At 38.9% G+C, this 17,287-nt stretch overlaps 1 protein-coding gene across 3 annotated transcripts in view; it reads right to left on the reverse strand.

Moving 5' to 3' along the window:
• Map3k7 (mitogen-activated protein kinase kinase kinase 7) overlaps window positions 1-17,287 on the reverse strand; it is a 64,457-nt gene that overhangs the window by 31,841 nt on the left and 15,329 nt on the right. Inside the window, exons 4-12 of one of the 3 annotated variants that reach the window (XM_052718692.1) lie at window positions 16,218-16,263; window positions 14,778-14,916; window positions 13,050-13,174; window positions 10,005-10,133; window positions 7,554-7,684; window positions 6,270-6,351; window positions 3,161-3,291; window positions 2,487-2,616; window positions 4-84 (exon numbers count right to left, since the gene is read on the reverse strand). In XM_052718692.1, the coding sequence (XP_052574652.1) occupies window positions 4-84; window positions 2,487-2,616; window positions 3,161-3,291; window positions 6,270-6,351; window positions 7,554-7,684; window positions 10,005-10,133; window positions 13,050-13,174; window positions 14,778-14,916; window positions 16,218-16,263 (994 nt within the window). Of the gene's footprint in view, window positions 1-3; window positions 85-2,486; window positions 2,617-3,160; window positions 3,292-6,269; window positions 6,352-7,553; window positions 7,685-10,004; window positions 10,134-13,049; window positions 13,175-14,777; window positions 14,939-16,217; window positions 16,264-17,287 lie in introns of all 3 variants that reach the window. The other 2 variants (XM_052718694.1, XM_052718693.1) reach the window with 2 other exon arrangements.

The following is a 17,287-nucleotide window of genomic DNA, read 5'->3' on the forward strand; positions in this document are numbered from 1 at the left end:
TACCTGATATGACGATCTCAGGGACATCCAGAATGTTGCCAAATGAAGCGGTTTTACGGTGGCCCCGTTTAGGCTTGGAATAGGCTGAAAAAACACACATGTACAGTATACATGCAAACAACCACAAACAGTAACACAGGAAATGACTGCAAAACAGAACAGTTCTGAAATAGTCATGTTAATTACATCTCATGCAGAATGGCATGCAGAACTATCTAACTTTTCATCCATGCTTAGGAAGGTGCCGTTAAAGAGCAAAAAACAAACAGTCTAGGAAGTTTTACACACTGGTTTTAATTAGCAGGAAAAAAAAAAACCAAACTAACAAAAAAAAAACACCCAACAACAAATACAGACAGACGAAGCTGCAGGACAATGGAGAAGCTAAATTTCCAATGTGTTCTTAGAAACAGTCTATCTAAGTAAAATCAATGCCATGAGGTGAAGGTAGAACGATGGATGGGAGGAAGGAGAGTGGAGTTAGTAGGTCAGCTGCCAGATTTGTGCTAATGACACAAACGGGAACAGATAGCTCTTTAAATTAGGTGTTTCTCGGAATGTGCTATAAATTAAAATTCTGTGATTAAACAATAGTTATCAAATCAAAGCATAAAAATGTATGTTTCTCTAAGTACTTCTACATTATTTCTAATACACTGAACATTAATAGCTTTCAAGTTTAAGGTATATAGTTGTTAAATATGAAGGCTGTCAAAAGCTGGAATATGAACCTTTCAAAGTAAGACAATTCATTATAAAATTCAAATGATTTAAAATTCAAAGAATGTATTGTCCTATATTTAGGTAGAGAGGACAAAGTAATTTATTTGTATATGATTATCCTTGAACTGGAAAAAACTCATTCCTTTAATATGTAATTACAAACCTGTAACTGACTAGAAAAATAGACTTAGCAAAAGCATAAACTATTACCCTAACATTACTGTGCCTTTTAGGGCAGAATCAATATTGTGTGTCTATTTTGAATGACACCCGAGAAGTGGAAAGGTTTTCCAAAAGTGTTGGGGGTATGTCATGGGGGCCAGTAGATGGCCACTGACCTCTTCTTAGCTTGACACTTTCTGACGATTTACCTGGGGCAGAGACAGCTAGTTCCCTGCTAATCTCTAGTCTTTCCTTTTCCTTAGCAATGGACCCTAACTCTGCTAATGCAGCAATGTCAGATATGGATGCAGATCCCTTCTACTAGAGAGACGGACAGGCCACCTGACCACGTCACTCTGGCTACTGGCATGTATGTACAAGTTGTCAAAATGTCAACAACAGCTTTCATTCTTCTGCTATCTCTTCTTTCATGCCATCAGAATTGTGGAAGTGATGGCGTGAACTGTAACAGCCATTTTGGACCACAAGGTAACCTTGAGAACGGAGTTAAACAATACAGACTGTGACATGGAGACACAGAAAACCAGCTGCCTAATGACCAGGGGGCATGTCTAGACTTGTCTATGTGTGATCAGAGCTTATGTGTTCAGACACCGTTAATTTCAGATATTCTTTCCTGTCTAGAGGCTTTTAGTGCAGGTCGATAAACTCAGTGATTGTGATTAGTTTGGACAAATACAGTACAGTTCATCTGGATGCCACTTTCTACAAAAAGAACACACACAATCAGATTATTTTACTTAGAAAACAACTAAGTTTAAAAAATAAAAAAAGGCTGTATCTATAATTAAATGATATGCAGAGAGACCAAAATATCCTCTGAGGAGAATTTGTAAGATTTTGTTATTTGTTAACACTTTCACATTCTCCAATACAATGTTTATTTTTATAACTCATTCTTCTCTAACCTTGAAGAATCAGAAATAATAAAATAAGACCCAACTAAATGGACACCACTAAAATGGAACCTGGTTAGAAAAGATGCTGGTTGACCGGGTGACAAAACACCATTCTTCTTTATTCTGGCCACTTTGTCTATTGTAACATTTTAAGAGGTGACAAAATGAAATTTAAACACTAGCAAAACCAATGTTTGATGAAACTATTACTATCTCATTTTATCACCAGATAAGCAAACTACAACTAGCTCAGCTATTCTTGCCACTGGCAGGAGAGAGGGACCACAACACAGTTCTGGAGCACAATTTTCTGCCATGATTTTTTGTTTCTGGGCTCAGCATAAAAACAGTGGTAAATTACTCAGTCACTGTAAATATTCTGGTATTGGTAGAATTTCAATTTCTTAGAGCTAGTTTATGTTTGAGGAGAAATATATTTGATAAAATCTGTAACTAGGAAGATGTATTTTATAATTCAATTAATTTTTAAGCCATATTTCTCTTATTTAAAATTCAAGCCAAATATACAAATTTACTGTTGGAAGTTTAGAAAACCTACTATAAACCTGCTATCTGTTTAAAAAAGTACTTAGAAGAAACAACCCCCTGGTAGCCCCACTGAAAACAACGGAGTATCATGGGAACCATGGGCATTTCCCTTTGGACTTGCAGCCCCTTTACCTGCAGTCGCAATGATCCTAGCTTCTATCTCAGACATGTCAGCACTCATCCTCTTGCCCTCAGAAGTCGGGGGCAAGCTTTCCACACTGCTTCCACGAGAGGCTCCCAAGCTCAGCCGTCCGGATTCACTCTGTTAAAATTATAGGTCAATCTCAATTACTGAATTTCTTTTTATGTAGAGATCCAGGGCAGCCAAAGAGGAAGATGACAGATGGATTTTTATGACTATGGTACTGTTCTGAAAGAGGGAATTTTATACTGAGAGGGAGCTAACAAAGGAGAGCAAGCTCAGATACATGTCGCTCAAAGTAATCAAACCAACAATGGCCACAACACAACCAACCTGAACAGGATAAAATGACAGTCTGATGAGAACTCCTTAACTGGCTCACAGAACCAAACTGTATTTCACACTGTTCACAGGACCCTTAGCTAGGGATGGATCACATGGAGGAAGGGGCAGGCATTGGCAAGAGTAACAACCAGCAGAAAGGAAAACAGATTGTTTGGTAACAAATGGCAGCAAAATTTCATGTCTCTCACCATAAGCTCATTTGTCTGGTGCAGGAAGAAAACTTAGGATTGTTAACACACAAGACAAATAATAGATGCCTTTAGTATAATGCTGTGACTACTAGTTAGGTAACCATGCAACTTTACTTTTAATAACAAACCTGTTGCTTCGCCTGATTTTTCAACAGTTTTGACTCTAAGCGTTTAATAGTATCATTTGTGGCAGGGACTTGTTCCATATTAGTGTCACTTTTATTACTGGTATTTGTAGAAGCGATGTCCATGAATGAGCCTAGGAAAGCAGAAACATTTATGACTTAAGGCTGAGAATGATACAAATGCCTCATTCAATAACTGACAAGTTACACATAAAAAAGACTTCCACACCAATGGAGACATCTTAAACAAGCCCACTGTAAATAAAGGGTACAGACAACACAATAAAGAACCATCAGTCTTCCAAACAGATGAGACTAATGTAAGGGTTCACCTGAAGTAGAGCTAAGGGTTCACTAGCTGAGATGGGGAGACCAGAGGATGAATGAGTTTGGAGGACATACTCAGAACTCAGTTTGAAAAGCCTTGTTTGAGTCCCTACTAGAACTCATGTTCTGGATCTATGAGGGTGGAATTCAGGTGTAAGATGAAACAAACATTCTTTCTCATCTGGTCCCAGGCACTTCAGGAGCCACAGGTCACCGTGCAGACATGGCCAAGTCCAAGAACCACACCACAAATAAGAAATCCCCCAAATAGCACAGGATGGCATCAAGAAACCCAGTTACAAAGATACTAATGTCTTAAGGATTGACTTCAAGCTCCTCAGGAACATACACTTTGCCCAAAAGTGCAACTAGAAAGGCTGAAAAAGATGCAGACAAACAAAGCGAAGATGAGTGCACATGCAGAGGTCATTAAGGCCCTTGTAAAGCCCAAGGTGGTTAAGCCCAAGGTGCCAAAGGGCACCAATCGTAAACTTAAGTCTTCTTGCTTTCATCGCTCACTCCAAGCTTGGGAAGCAGACTTGAAGCTACATGGCTAAGGGTTGTAGGCTCCACCAACCAAAGCCCAAGGTTTAAACCAAGGATGAGGATGCAGCTCCAGCTCAGTCTCCCAAAGGTGCTGGGCCCCTCTGAAGGCCCCACAGAAAAGGCTTCTATCAGCCAATATGAAGCTAAATGGACTGATGTGACATACCCACACACTGTTTACAGATGGTTAGTGCTCTATGCTGGTTTTATAAAAAACATGAGGCAAGCTCTCCTGAGGGGGCACGGAAGATGGGGGGGATAGATGGGACAAAGTCCTGGTATTAGAAGAAGTAACCAAGGAGATGGAGATGAATGGCTAAGTGAATAAGTCAACGGCTGAGCTCTTGGCACTCTAGCACTTATAGCTGAGGAAATGTGGAACGACTAGCGAAGAAAGCCAAGAACAAGCTGGGGACAGACAGTCTCAGAGACATAGTTTGTGTAGCATTCCCAAAGTCCTGGCTTTCACTTGTTTTGCAAAACAAAATAATAGCAAAACAATAACTACCACAAAACCCCTAAATGACCAGAAATGCAATGTGAAATTCAGATCAGTATTAGGTCCTGCACAGCAACTTTACAGAGTGTAAGGAGAGAGTGATGAATGCACCCAACACTCATTAGCATCAACTGTGACTATAAAATTGCATTCATTTGCTGTAGTTATACAGAGATAACTGGTGAGCTCCATGAGAACAATTCTGCAGTAGTAGTTGTAAGAGAAGTCTAAGTGAACTTGATGCTAGAGAATGGGAAGGGGGAGCTAGTGCATCTGAATACACTGTATTTGCTCTGGAAATGCTCCCAGTGGAAAGGTGAAGTAATGAGAGGACAGAAAGTTATCTCTCTGCTGGGAAGGGTTAATAGGGCATAATGTACAACAAGCATAGCGTCTTGCCTCTGACTAGAAACATGGGCAGTGAGTTGTAAAAGACAGAAAACAGAGAAGGTGGGCACTGATCCATGTAGCTACGAAGACTCGGGGAACTTGTAGGAGCTGTCTTCTGATGACTCAAACATTCTTAAACAGAAAACAAGGTCAGACTACATCAGGGACTAGAAAGACAGCCGAGCTTTCAGAAGAGGAGCTGGGTGACCGCACAGTGGCACTAAGCATTCACCTGAGGACAGTCAGTGTGTGCTGTCCTCAGCCACATTCGGGTCAGGAGGAAGCTGAGAGCCAGTTAGGCCTGGAACTTAGCTAAGCACGTGGGAGAGAGGAATGCCACCACTGAGTAGGATTCCCGATGGATCATCATTGACCAGAATGAAGTGAGGGATGAAGGAAAAAAGAGCCTCCAGGAACTGAGGGTCAGTGAAAAGGTGGCACCATCGAGGACTGAAAATCAGAAGATGAAGAAGAGGAAAAACACAAAGGGAGTTCTGGAAAAGTTCACTGTGGAATTTCAGGGCAACTCAAAGGTTTTCAGTAAAACTGAATTTAAGTATCATTAGCTTAACAAAAACCTCAAAACAAACCAACCATCTCAAAGTGGGGGAAAGAGACTAATGAAAATATTTGTTGTCAAAAGGTGAAATTTTAAAGTGCAGGGTACATACACATTGACATGTACATGTGTATCTCTAGATGAAGTCAAATAAGTAAGAAAATGTCATTTATTTTGCAAAGTGCAATTTCTCTAAGTTGAGTGCTAGTTCTACTAATTTTGATAACTTCAAACTACCACTTCTACTTTATATTTCAGGAAACTTCTAATTAAAGCAGTTTCTTGCGTAAGTCTCTTTAGAAAAAAACCAAAAAGCAGAACCGAGTTAGTGAAGAAATCTAATGTTCATAGTAATCTGCAGTCCTGTTTGACCCAGTGGTACCCACAGAGAAACTGTTGGGTGTGGTGGCATGTATCTAGTCTGAGAATTCATGAGGTTTTTGAGGCAGGATCACATGACTTTGAAGTTGGCCTGAACCATACAGTGAGTTCTGGGCTATCCTGGATTCAAAGTAAGACTTTATCTCAAAAAGATTGAAATGAAGAATCACAGCAACGTAATATTCAATCCTTTAGCCTTAACTAAGCAGGGACTCTAGACATGGAAGCAGGTCTTAAATAGCTCTTTAACCTCAGGACCATCATGAAGGAAGCACCTGGCAACTCAAACTGCACTGAATCCAGAGAAATGAGAAATTAAAATGCAAACATGGACATCATTCCTTTTTCTCATGACAAACTTCATGGGATCGAGGGGAAATCCTGATGTTGCTCTGATGTCATCCGGTTACCTGTGCTGGTGGCTGAGTTGCTCTGCCCTTCATCAGAGTACTGACAAGGATACTGTAATGGCTCGTCCGCTCCTGGAAAGTACTGTAGTAAAAGCAAGCCACAGTTTAAAATGCCTTTAGTACAGGGTAAACTCTGTTACTCAAGAGCACATCTACATCACTGCTTTAATTTAAGGAGCATTAGAGGCAGACACAGCTCTGCTTTCCCTCAGGTGTGTACTGAATGTGGAGCAACTTTTTTCAGAAAGCTAGCTGTGGACAGTGGCATGTACCTACGTAAGCACTGAGATGACAGGAAGGGAAGTTCACTGCTCCTAAGTACACGGACTTGGAACAGTGACATATACTGAAAACTGCTGCAAGGACTGTTAGTCTGACAACTGGCAGTGAACACCTCTGAATCACGTTTAGAACCAGTATTTTAAACATTAAGAACATACCTTATAGAAGTCCCCTTATGAACTGGGGACATAATACTGAAATTATTTACCTAACAGTGAAAGCAAAATTTAGGGGAAGATTTTGTTTTTTTCAAATTAGATAAAATATGGGTGAACAGTTATAATGTGACTTACACAACCTAAAGTCTAGGTGTACAAACCTGAGTCAAAGCTACCACTTACGACTCTTGTTGAAAAAAATAATCTATTTTCAATAAAGGGAAAAGAAAGCCCTAAAATATTTGAAATAATCCTAAAGTGTTAAGATAGGTAGAGTAGGGAATTTGATTATCTTTTAAAAGGGTTCTTCTAAATTAATTCCATCAGGCCTAAAAAAAAAGTTGAGCTTCTATTGGCATCTGAAAACATGCAATCAAAAGCTAAAACAGGAAACATTAAAATTACTCAAACACATGTTTCTTAAAATACCTCCCCAGCACACTAGAAATGACTGTATTTTGATGAAAAGCTGATGAACTTAGTTTAGTTCAGCACGTTATTAATCACATTAATCACATGGAGGCATGAGAAGCTGTAGATACCTATACCAGCATCTCTTATAAACTCTGGTGCCCTGGAACAAAATGCTTATCTACAAATGTTAGTATGGGACAGCGATCCCAGACATCTCATCTAACCATCTTGCCATTACAGAGAGCTAAATATTTTTCTAAAGTAATGTTTTCTCTTCTGATACTATGAGTAATAAATGCCTATTCTAACTTTAAAACCTAGAAAAGTATAATGCAGAAGTAGTTCCCATTCCTTCATTTTAAAAACCCATTAAAACTTGGTATATATTGAAGTCCCCCAAACCCAAAGCCCCTCAAAAGAAGGATTATACCCGCATCAAGTGAGTCATTATTTTCACAATTTCCTCCATTGAAGGGCGCTGAGAAGGGTCCTTAGACCAACAGCGGGTCATCAAACTCTCAATGGGTTTAGGTAAATTTTTGATCAGTGGTGGTCGAGTACCTATAATTGAAAATTAGAGGAAGAAAAGAATTATCTACCAAAGAGCAGTGCAAGATTTTTATAGTTTATTTCCAAGAATATCTGAATTAGCATTTTGGGTCTTTTAGTTTACCATTTATTGCATCTATATATTTTCACAAAGGGAAAACTATACCAAAGTTACATTAAATTTTGTAACACATGGTGATAATAACAGAGAACTAAGACTACTTCACTTGGGCTAGGTGTACGCCTTTACTCAGTGCTTGTGAGGTAGAGGCTGGCAGAACTCATGGGTTCTAGTTTAGCCAGGACTGCAGAGTGAGCCTCTGTCCCAAAACCCAAGCTGAACTGTCTGTCACAAGCATTCTTTCAACAAACAGCAAAGGCCAAATGCACTAATTAAGAAAATCAAGTAGCTGACTTGAGGGAAGATGAATTTTCAGACTACAAAATCTCAAATGTGTTTGAAAAAAATCTTCCATTTACAGAAAGTGGTCAACCACAGTGTCACACCCACTGACTTTGCTCAGCTGTGGTATCACACTCAGTCTTCCCTCAACCAGTATTAGACTCACTGACTTCCGTAAGCATGGGTCACACTGACATCCCTCAGGCATGTTGTTATACACACTAACTTTCTTCATCTACAATGGTATGCTTGCCCACTTTCCTCTGCTGCATTGTTACACTCACTGGTTGCAGTTAACCGTTTTACAGGATGAAAAGTGCCAACTTTTTTATAATTTATTAAGTCTGCAATAGCATTAATAAGCTTCCCCCACTCAAGAGTGGCTTCAGATACAGTAAGACTTTCATAGGCTAATCAGTCAACAAGTTAGTTCTTTTACCCTGTACGACATTGCCAATCATTTGCTGAGAAATGATAGACAGAGGAAGCACACTGTCTTGGTCAAGGCTCCTGTATTTTCTACAGTGACACTACAGGATGTAATAAAGTTGGCAGAGGAAATTGATATGAAAGCTAAGATTACTCTGATGGTTTTGTTCAGCTAGTCTACAAACACTTTAAAGAGTTAGACAGGTTGTTTGTTCTTTGATCACCTGTGGACTAATATACAAACATGCACCCACTGGAATGATTAGAGGCATATGAAGGAACAGTGATGCGCAGTTCCATCATAAAGAGTTCCTTTATCAAAGAAAATGTGAAGTACCTATTAGTGAGGAAGATACCTTAACACATCTGTGAATAGAAGCATCACTGGAGGTCAGAGAGATATAACACTGTGCCCATTAAGTCACTATGATGAAAAGTAGGAGCACCTGAATCAGAAGGACCTACATTTGGACCCCAGCTCCATCACTTACTACTTGGGATGTTAGTACGTGTAAGTACTGTCGAGAATACACAAATAAAACGTGTGAAGCACTGAATGTTGTGTCCTTTTGAGTTCAAATAACAACTCTTACCAGCAGTTTTGCGTTCTCTCTTTGATGAGAGACTGGTTTCCCCAGGACAGAAGGGGACTAGCTTCCCAACTATCTTAACAATACGAGAGATTTCATTTACCTACTTTCCTGTAATGCTTCTCTATCCCCGAGACTAAAGGTGCTGGCTAAGTACGGATAGTCTTTTCCTAATCTCTGAAGTTGGCAGCCTCAACTCTATGCAGAGGCGTCTAAATTCTCCCCATCAGAACAGGAGAGTGCTAAGGGAAGGTGATCTGGTATACATGGTCTACATTTCAGTGTCAGGTGTACATGGTCTACATTTCAGTGTCAGGTGTACATGGTCTACATTTCAGTGTCAGGTGTACATGGTCTACATTTCAATGTCAGGTATACATGGTCTATATTTCAATGTCAGGTGTACATGGTCTATATTTCAATGTCAGGTGTACATGGTCTACATTTCAGTGTCAGGTGTACATGGTCTACATTTCAGTGTCAGGTGTACATGGTCTACATTTCAGTGTCAGGTGTACATGGTCTACATTTCAGTGTCAGGTGTACATGGTCTACATTTCAGTGTCAGGTGTACATGGTCTACATTTCAGTGTCAGGTGTACATGGTCTACATTTCAGTGTCAGGTGTACATGGTCTACATTTCAATGTCAGGTATACATGGTCTATATTTCAATGTCTGGTATACATGGTCTATATTTCAATGTCAGGTATACATGGTCTATATTTCAATGTCTGGTATACATGGTCTACATTTCAGTGTCAGGTGTACATGGTCTACATTTCAATGTCAGGTATACATGGTCTATATTTCAATGTCTGGTATACATGGTCTCTGGGGAAGAGGATGGGAACGGCTTTCCAAATAGGAAATATACAAAATATATTCAAGAAAAATTTCTTTTGACAAACCGTTATGAACAGCCCACATGATTCGGAAAGCTGGGCCACCAATCTCATCAAAGGGTTTCCGGCGTGTTATCACTTCCCAAAGAATAATACCCCAGCTGAAGACATCACACTTTTCACTGTAATTGCTACCTACAAAAAAAGGCAGTGTAATCTTGAGACTTGTTCCATAGGAATCACAGAAACAATTAGTTTCAAAAATTTTAAAGGAATGGGTATTTTGGCTAAGAGACTGTCATACACAGAGTTAAGCAATTACTTTCTTAAATTTTTCAAAATACAGTTTAATGAATTAAATATAAACAATATACTCAAAATCTACACGAGAAACTCATTATTTTCTACTTTTTCAACAAAATACATTAGCCTTTCTTCTTCTGTGTGCAGACTGACTCTTTTATAGGCATAGTTAGAAACACCTTTCTATTTCTTTCTGTAATTTTTCAATTCCTCTTTTAGAACAAGGTTTATTTAACTTTATTTTATGTGTATGAATGATGTTTTGCCTGTATGTATGTCTGTGTACCATGTGTGGCAAAGTAGTCATCAGGCACCCTGGATCTGGAGTTATAGACCTTTGTAAGCCTTCTGTGGGTACTGGGGATTGAACCTGGGTCCTCTGCAAGAGCAGCAAGGGCTCTTTGCCTCTGAGTTATTGCTCCAGCCCCTCAATTTCTTTTAAGAGTGCTTGTCTGGAGATGGAAGTGAGGGCCGTTTTCATACAAAGCATATGTTCTGTGACTGGACTATATCCCCAGCTCCTGTAATTTGTTACCTTAATACTTCTCCTCCTCTGTGACAGACAGCATTCTTTGCCATTAGAGTAAAGCACTGTTTTAATTTAGTGGCTTCCTCCTTAATATATGGTTAAAATTCTTAATTTAAAAACCACAAAGAAAACTTAAGTGATTAAAATTATGTGTCAAATGAAAACTAAGCAGATTATGAACAAAATTGTACTACTAAGACAGGATACACCAACATTATATATATACGTGCATATACACACATATATATGTATATACACACATATATACATATATATACATACACACAGCAAACTCCACCATCAACAAAAAAATCCATACCCCAGTTATTATAATGATAGATCTGCATGCAAAGAAGTACACAATAATATAGAATTGCCACACATAGCAATCTAATTTAGGCTACAGCTGCTGCCTGATGACACCTTTCAGAAATTTAGAAATTTACATAACCTAATAGTCTAGGCTTTGTTGCCTTCAAAACAGAAATGACAATTGCTCTGCATAACAAACCCCTTTCCTTTATTTACTACAATATTGTGCCACTGTAATGCATAGAAAGGGACATTAAATAAGTGACTAAATTACTAGAAATGGGACCTGCATTATCCAGATGAAAAAAAGGCGTTATTTAATTTTATGTAATTAAACATCTTTAGTCTAACACTGTGTTTTGTTTTTTGAGACAGGGTTTCTCTGTGTAGCCCTGGCTGTCCTGGAACTCACTATGTAGACCAGGCTGGTCTCAAACTCAAGGAGATCTCCCTGCCTCTAGTCCAACAGTTTGTAACTGGCCTTCGAGGAGTAACAGTGCTAGTCAAGTGACAAGCTGCATAGCATTTCCTGTCTCTGGGGGTGGCTAAACACAAAGTGTCAAAAAACTTTAAAATTCACCGAAAGAAAGAAAGTAGGAAAGGAAGGAAGGAAGGAAGGAAGGAAGGAAGGAAGGAAGGAAGGAAGGAAGGAAGGAAGGAAGGAAGGAAAGAAGCAAAGCTCTACCCAGCGGTGGTGGCGCACGCCTTTAATCCCAGCACTCTGGAGGCAGAGGCAGGTGGATCTCTGTGAGTTCGAGGCCAGCCTGGTCTACAGAGCGAGTACTCGGACAGCCAGGGCTACACAAAGAAACTGTCTTGAAAAACAAAATAAAACAACAACAAAACAAAACAAAACAAAACAAAAAGCAAAGCCCCTAAGTAGAGTCTGATTCTTGAATGTGTTTTGAGTATTATGGCATTCATACAAATGGAGATTCACACAAAGCCCATTTCTTTTTTTTTTTTTTTTGGTTTTTCGAGACAGCGTTTCTCTGTGTAGCCCATTTCTTTAGCTCAGTGTCTCTCATTTGAAAGAGAACTTGTTTTCAGACAGAAACTTAAATATACGAACTAATCTTAGGACATCTGAGTGAGCTACGGAGATGTAAACGAAGCAAATGTTAGCTTACTCTTTACAGGTAGATTTCAGTATCATATCTGCACCCACAGTCCTTTCAAGGCATGCCCACCTAAACCTCAGCACTCTTAATTTTTAACTGATAGCAAATCAGTGCAAAGATACAGTTCATTCTCCTTATTTGGGCATATACACTCTATTAAGAAGTCTCCATAATCATTGAACCACTGCTCCCAGGGGAAACACAGAACTAGGTTCCTATGTGTCTTTGTCAATTAATCAATACATGTCCTTGTCTTGTGTGTGTGTTTAAAGACTCTTCACCTAACGCTCCAGTAGTTCATTAGTGTCAAACTCATGGCACTCTGGAGCATGTTGGAGAGAACACCCGCTAACATATATTTTCATGTATCTTACATATTCAAAGCTTTCTTGTACTTAGGCAGCACTATTCCTGGGGATAGTGTAAGCAGTAAAATCACCATGACCACCAACAAAAAAAGGGAAAGCATGGGTCTGAATAAATTGCAAAAGGGTCCCTTATTCACCTTATCAGAGAAACAACCATGGAGAGTGCTGGGTATGACTCAAAATGTGTACTGTTGTACGTGAGGACCTTACTTCTGGACAGTTCTGAAAGCGTCTCAACTAAAGGTCGCAAGTAGACAGCTTCCCAATTTTGCAACCTGTGAACAATGAGGATCGGCTGTACATATGTGTGAATCTGCATAGAATGCCAATTTAAATTCTGCCATAAAATTTGAAATCTTAGGCTATAATCATTTAAGACCCCTTTATGCACTATTCAGAAGTACACTATATATAGTATTGTAAATGCATCCTGGATTTACATAAATCAACCAACCATATCATGCTTTTATGATTGTACCTTCAAAAACTTCAGGTGCCATCCAAGCAGCACTCCCTTTATTATTGGTCATGTGTGTCTGGATGTCACAAGCTGTACCAAAATCGCAGATTTTCAGAACTGTCCCTCCTGCAACCAGCAGCAAGCTATTGTAAAAGATTCAAAAGTCACAATGTCAGTATTTGATTTTATAGTAAAAGAAGAGATAATCATGGAACTGGAAAAAGCCAAGTTAAACGAATGCTATCATTAAACTTCTATAAAATGTTACTTGGTCACTGTATAATGGCCTAACAGTTTGGAGGAATATCAGGAAAAATTAAATGGTCATAACCTAGAGGACTTGGGGAGACCATCGTATTCAAATTTTGATGTCCCATCCTTAGTCCCATGACATTTCCTGACCAAACATCCCTTTGGTTCAGCTACATATAGGTTTAACAGCTTCCTACAGTGCAGCACTATAGTGTCCTGGAGTGGGAGTTTAATCACAAACATTTATTTCTAAAAGAATAGCAACATAACATGAAACAAATAATCTAACTGAAGATAAAGTAAAACAGATCAATACAGAAGGAAACCAATAGTATTGGTTTATGTGTTTTTGCAGTGTAGGAAATTGAACCATGGGTCTTGTGTATGCCAGACAAATGCTCGATTGCTGAGCTACCCCTCCATACTAATGGCTCTGATTTTATGTGTTTATTCAATGTGTAATCTCAATACCATTTCTGAATTTAGAATAGTGTTGGGAGAAGGACTACGAGTCTTGTATAGCTATGCTAGCCTAAATGCTAGAATGTTTCGGAACTTCGGCTGCCTAGGTGCTAGGACTCAAATACAACTACCAAAGAGAATCTTTTTACTTACAAATTTTACTTTTGATAAGAAACAGAAATAGAGATGGGTCATAAAATGTGCATAACCATACTGTAGTAACTATTCAACAGAAGTACATGAAAACTTGCTGTAATTATACATTCTATTAACTTCTTGTATGTAATGTTCTACTTAAACTCTAACTAGAGATCTAGAAAATTCTTTAAATTCAATGTGATTATAATAAGCAAATAAGCCACAATTTACAATGTCGTACTACCAAACACTTTTATCATATTTTAACTTTCCTATGCATGCAATTCAACAACAAAATTTCTGTCTCATTGTTTTGCCTAGATTCTTGTTCAATCCTTTTAAAGGTTCTCTAAGTATCAGGATTCTCACTCACTATGGAGAAATCTGGTCTGTTTGCATCTCTACCCAGATTCAGAAATGCTTTTGCTCAGTCTCTAAGAACAAGAACACCACTGGCACAGTTCTGCAGTGTCCACCATGTGCGACACTGTTCCTGTGAGGAATGCAGCAGGCCACTGGCACCGTTCTGCAGTGTCCACCATGTGCAGACCCCATTCTTGTTAGGAGTGCAGCAGGAACAGTTAGTCAGACTTGTCTCAGCTCTCAGAAAACTATGCAGAAGCAATTTTACACAGTACAAGTACAGAATGGGACTTACAGGCTAATAGATTCTAATTACAATGTAGAGCTGCAGTTAATTAAAACATCCCCCACAGACAACATTCTAAAATATAAGTTTAGATAAATAGCTAGATGATAAACATTTAAGTAAAAAACAATCATGTAAATAAAAAGGAAGAGAAAAGAGGAAGTCAAGAGTGACAATTACCTTGAATTAGAAATGAACTGGGTTGGCAAGAGGGGAGAAACCAGTGTCACACCACTAAAACTTACTTTGGAGGCTTGAGGTCCCTGTGAATTAGTGCTTTGGGCTGCATGCTGTGCAGATAAGCCACTCCTTGGGAACACTGTAAACACCAACTCATGGCATGGGCAGCAGTGTAGTAAGGCAATGGTTCAGCACCATGCAGCACTGCAAGAGAAAGGCACAACAACTAAAAAGAACTTTATTGCACGTAACATGGAACAATATAAATGCAAGCACCATCAGAACACAAATGGGGATTCCTTTACAAATATTTTAGACTTGTTTCTAAGCCTTTTCTAGATTAAAACAACATGTTTAAGAAATTTTAGTAGATAACTTCCAAATAGCTATTCAAATAAAAGAAATAAATACTACCATCCTTTTAAAATTGAGTATCTTTCATACAATCACATAAATTATAAGCAAACCTATTCATTATGAAGGTGGAATAGAGAAACAGTAGTAAAATAAGATGGCCATATCAGATGCTTACAATTATACTGTGTATTGTAGCTAAAAACTAGTAGTTCTCTCAAATAAAATTAGAGTACTATATACAAATTAACAATGAAGAATGTATCAGTGAGTATAACTAAATGTTTATGTAAAATAATGGTAACTTAAAGTAAATGCTGTCGATTTTATAAATCTTACAGGGACAACTCACACATATATGAGGTTGGTATTTGTAGGTTGAGAGCTTTGTTCCACAAGGGTAATACAAGCACAAAGTTTTCTTTCATGGTAACTGTGGTGGTTTGAATGAGAAGGACCAGTATGGACTCTTATGTGTACAAATTTGGCCTCCATATGATGGAACTGTTTGGGAAGGATTAGGAGGAGGAAGCAGTCAATGGAGGCAGGCTTTGAGATTTGAAGACTCAGCCATGCCAGTGTGCTCTCTGCCTCCTGCTTTCAGACAAAGATGTAAGTTCTCAATGGTCCCAGCTAACATGCTTGCTGCCACAATGCCACACCCTTTGAAATCGAAGCCCAGTTAAATGCTTTCTTTAGTAAGTTGCTTTGGTCATGGTTACAATAATAGGAAAGTAACTAAGACAGTAACAATTCAAAATGTTCTGTGAAATGAATTTTTACCATTTTATGTTTTGAAAAGAATGTACAATAAAGAATAGTAAAATGAAATATAGCTAAAGAGTTCTAAAACGAAGGCTCAAAACTAAAAAGATAGAAAGAAAAATGACTGAACACATTTTAAAATCTATTTAAAAAGCAACTGTTATTCAGGCTTTGACCATAATAAAATATTGTTAACTTGAAAAATGTATATAAATGTCACAGCATCTTTCTTGCCCTAAGTCCTTAGCAGTGAAAAAGGCCAAACAACAAAATGAACTCCGAACTCTGATGGCGGATTGTGAAGGTCAATAGGTAATTTAGTTTTCATTAAAAGCTTTTCAACTGCTTCAATCTACTAGCTAAAAGCAGGTTTAGCTGATACTCACCATTGTACAAGGAGCCTCCTTCAGCATATTCCATCACAAGACATACCTAAAGGGAACAGGCCAGAATTAACTGGAGTGACATATTGGGCCCTCCCTGCAGATAACCTACTTCAACTGTCTGACTGCCCTGAAAATGATTCCTTTTAAAAAACCCGGAGCCAGATATTGGAGTAAATGCTGAAAGATCTGAGAGACAAAGAACAAGCCACAGCCACTTCTCTCCTCACCAACTCCATGAATCCTGACTTGTCTCTGAGTCCTCAGCCAAAAGGCTCTTGTTCCTGTCTCCTCAGCCATTTCACTTCCTTCCTAGTGCTAGGACTGATGGCGTGTGTGCTTCCCAAACCTGGTAGCAAAGGCATGAGATCTCAAGAGCTGGGATTAAAGGCGTGTGGCTCCCAAGTACTGGGGTTAAAGGTGTGTGCCACCACTGCCTGGCCCTGTTTCTCTCCTAGACTGAATCATCTCATATAGTCCAGGGTGGCTTTGAACTCACAGATATCCGGACAGATCTCTGCCTCCCCAGTGCAAGGATTAAAGGTATGTGTCACCACTGCCTGGCCTCTATGTTTAATCTAGTGGCTGGCTCTGTCCTTTGATCCTCAGGCAAGCTTTATTTGATACACAATATGTCATCATATATATATATATATATATATATGGATCACAAGGCCAAAACAGAATCACAAGACCTTTTGAGGACCTTCTCCAGTGCTAATAAAGGCATGTTCTAGGACATCAAGTCCTATAACAAGGTGAGTTACTGGCAATGTAGGCTTTTATTCATATGGGGTCTAGTATAGGAAGAAGAGCCCACTGCTTGCTTACAGGCCAGGGTAGTTACAGGGCAGAAAAGAGGAAGGGGAAGGATTGAAACGTTTCCTTTTGTGGCCCCTCATTGGCCACTGTCAGGTTAGCTAAGGAAATAAGATGAGCGATAACATAAGGAATGGCAGGTGATCTCTCTTGGCCAGCAATTACTGGGGTCCACAGGTGGGGAAGGAAAGAATTTAGAAAAACAAATTATATTAGTTCTGGAAATTAAATTAGTTTTGAGAACTGTTGTTTAC

The sequence above is a fragment of the Peromyscus californicus genome, unplaced genomic scaffold (assembly GCF_007827085.1).
Source record: "Peromyscus californicus insignis strain IS unplaced genomic scaffold, ASM782708v3 Scaffold_5__1_contigs__length_169319896, whole genome shotgun sequence".
Lineage (NCBI taxonomy): Eukaryota > Metazoa > Chordata > Mammalia > Rodentia > Cricetidae > Peromyscus > Peromyscus californicus.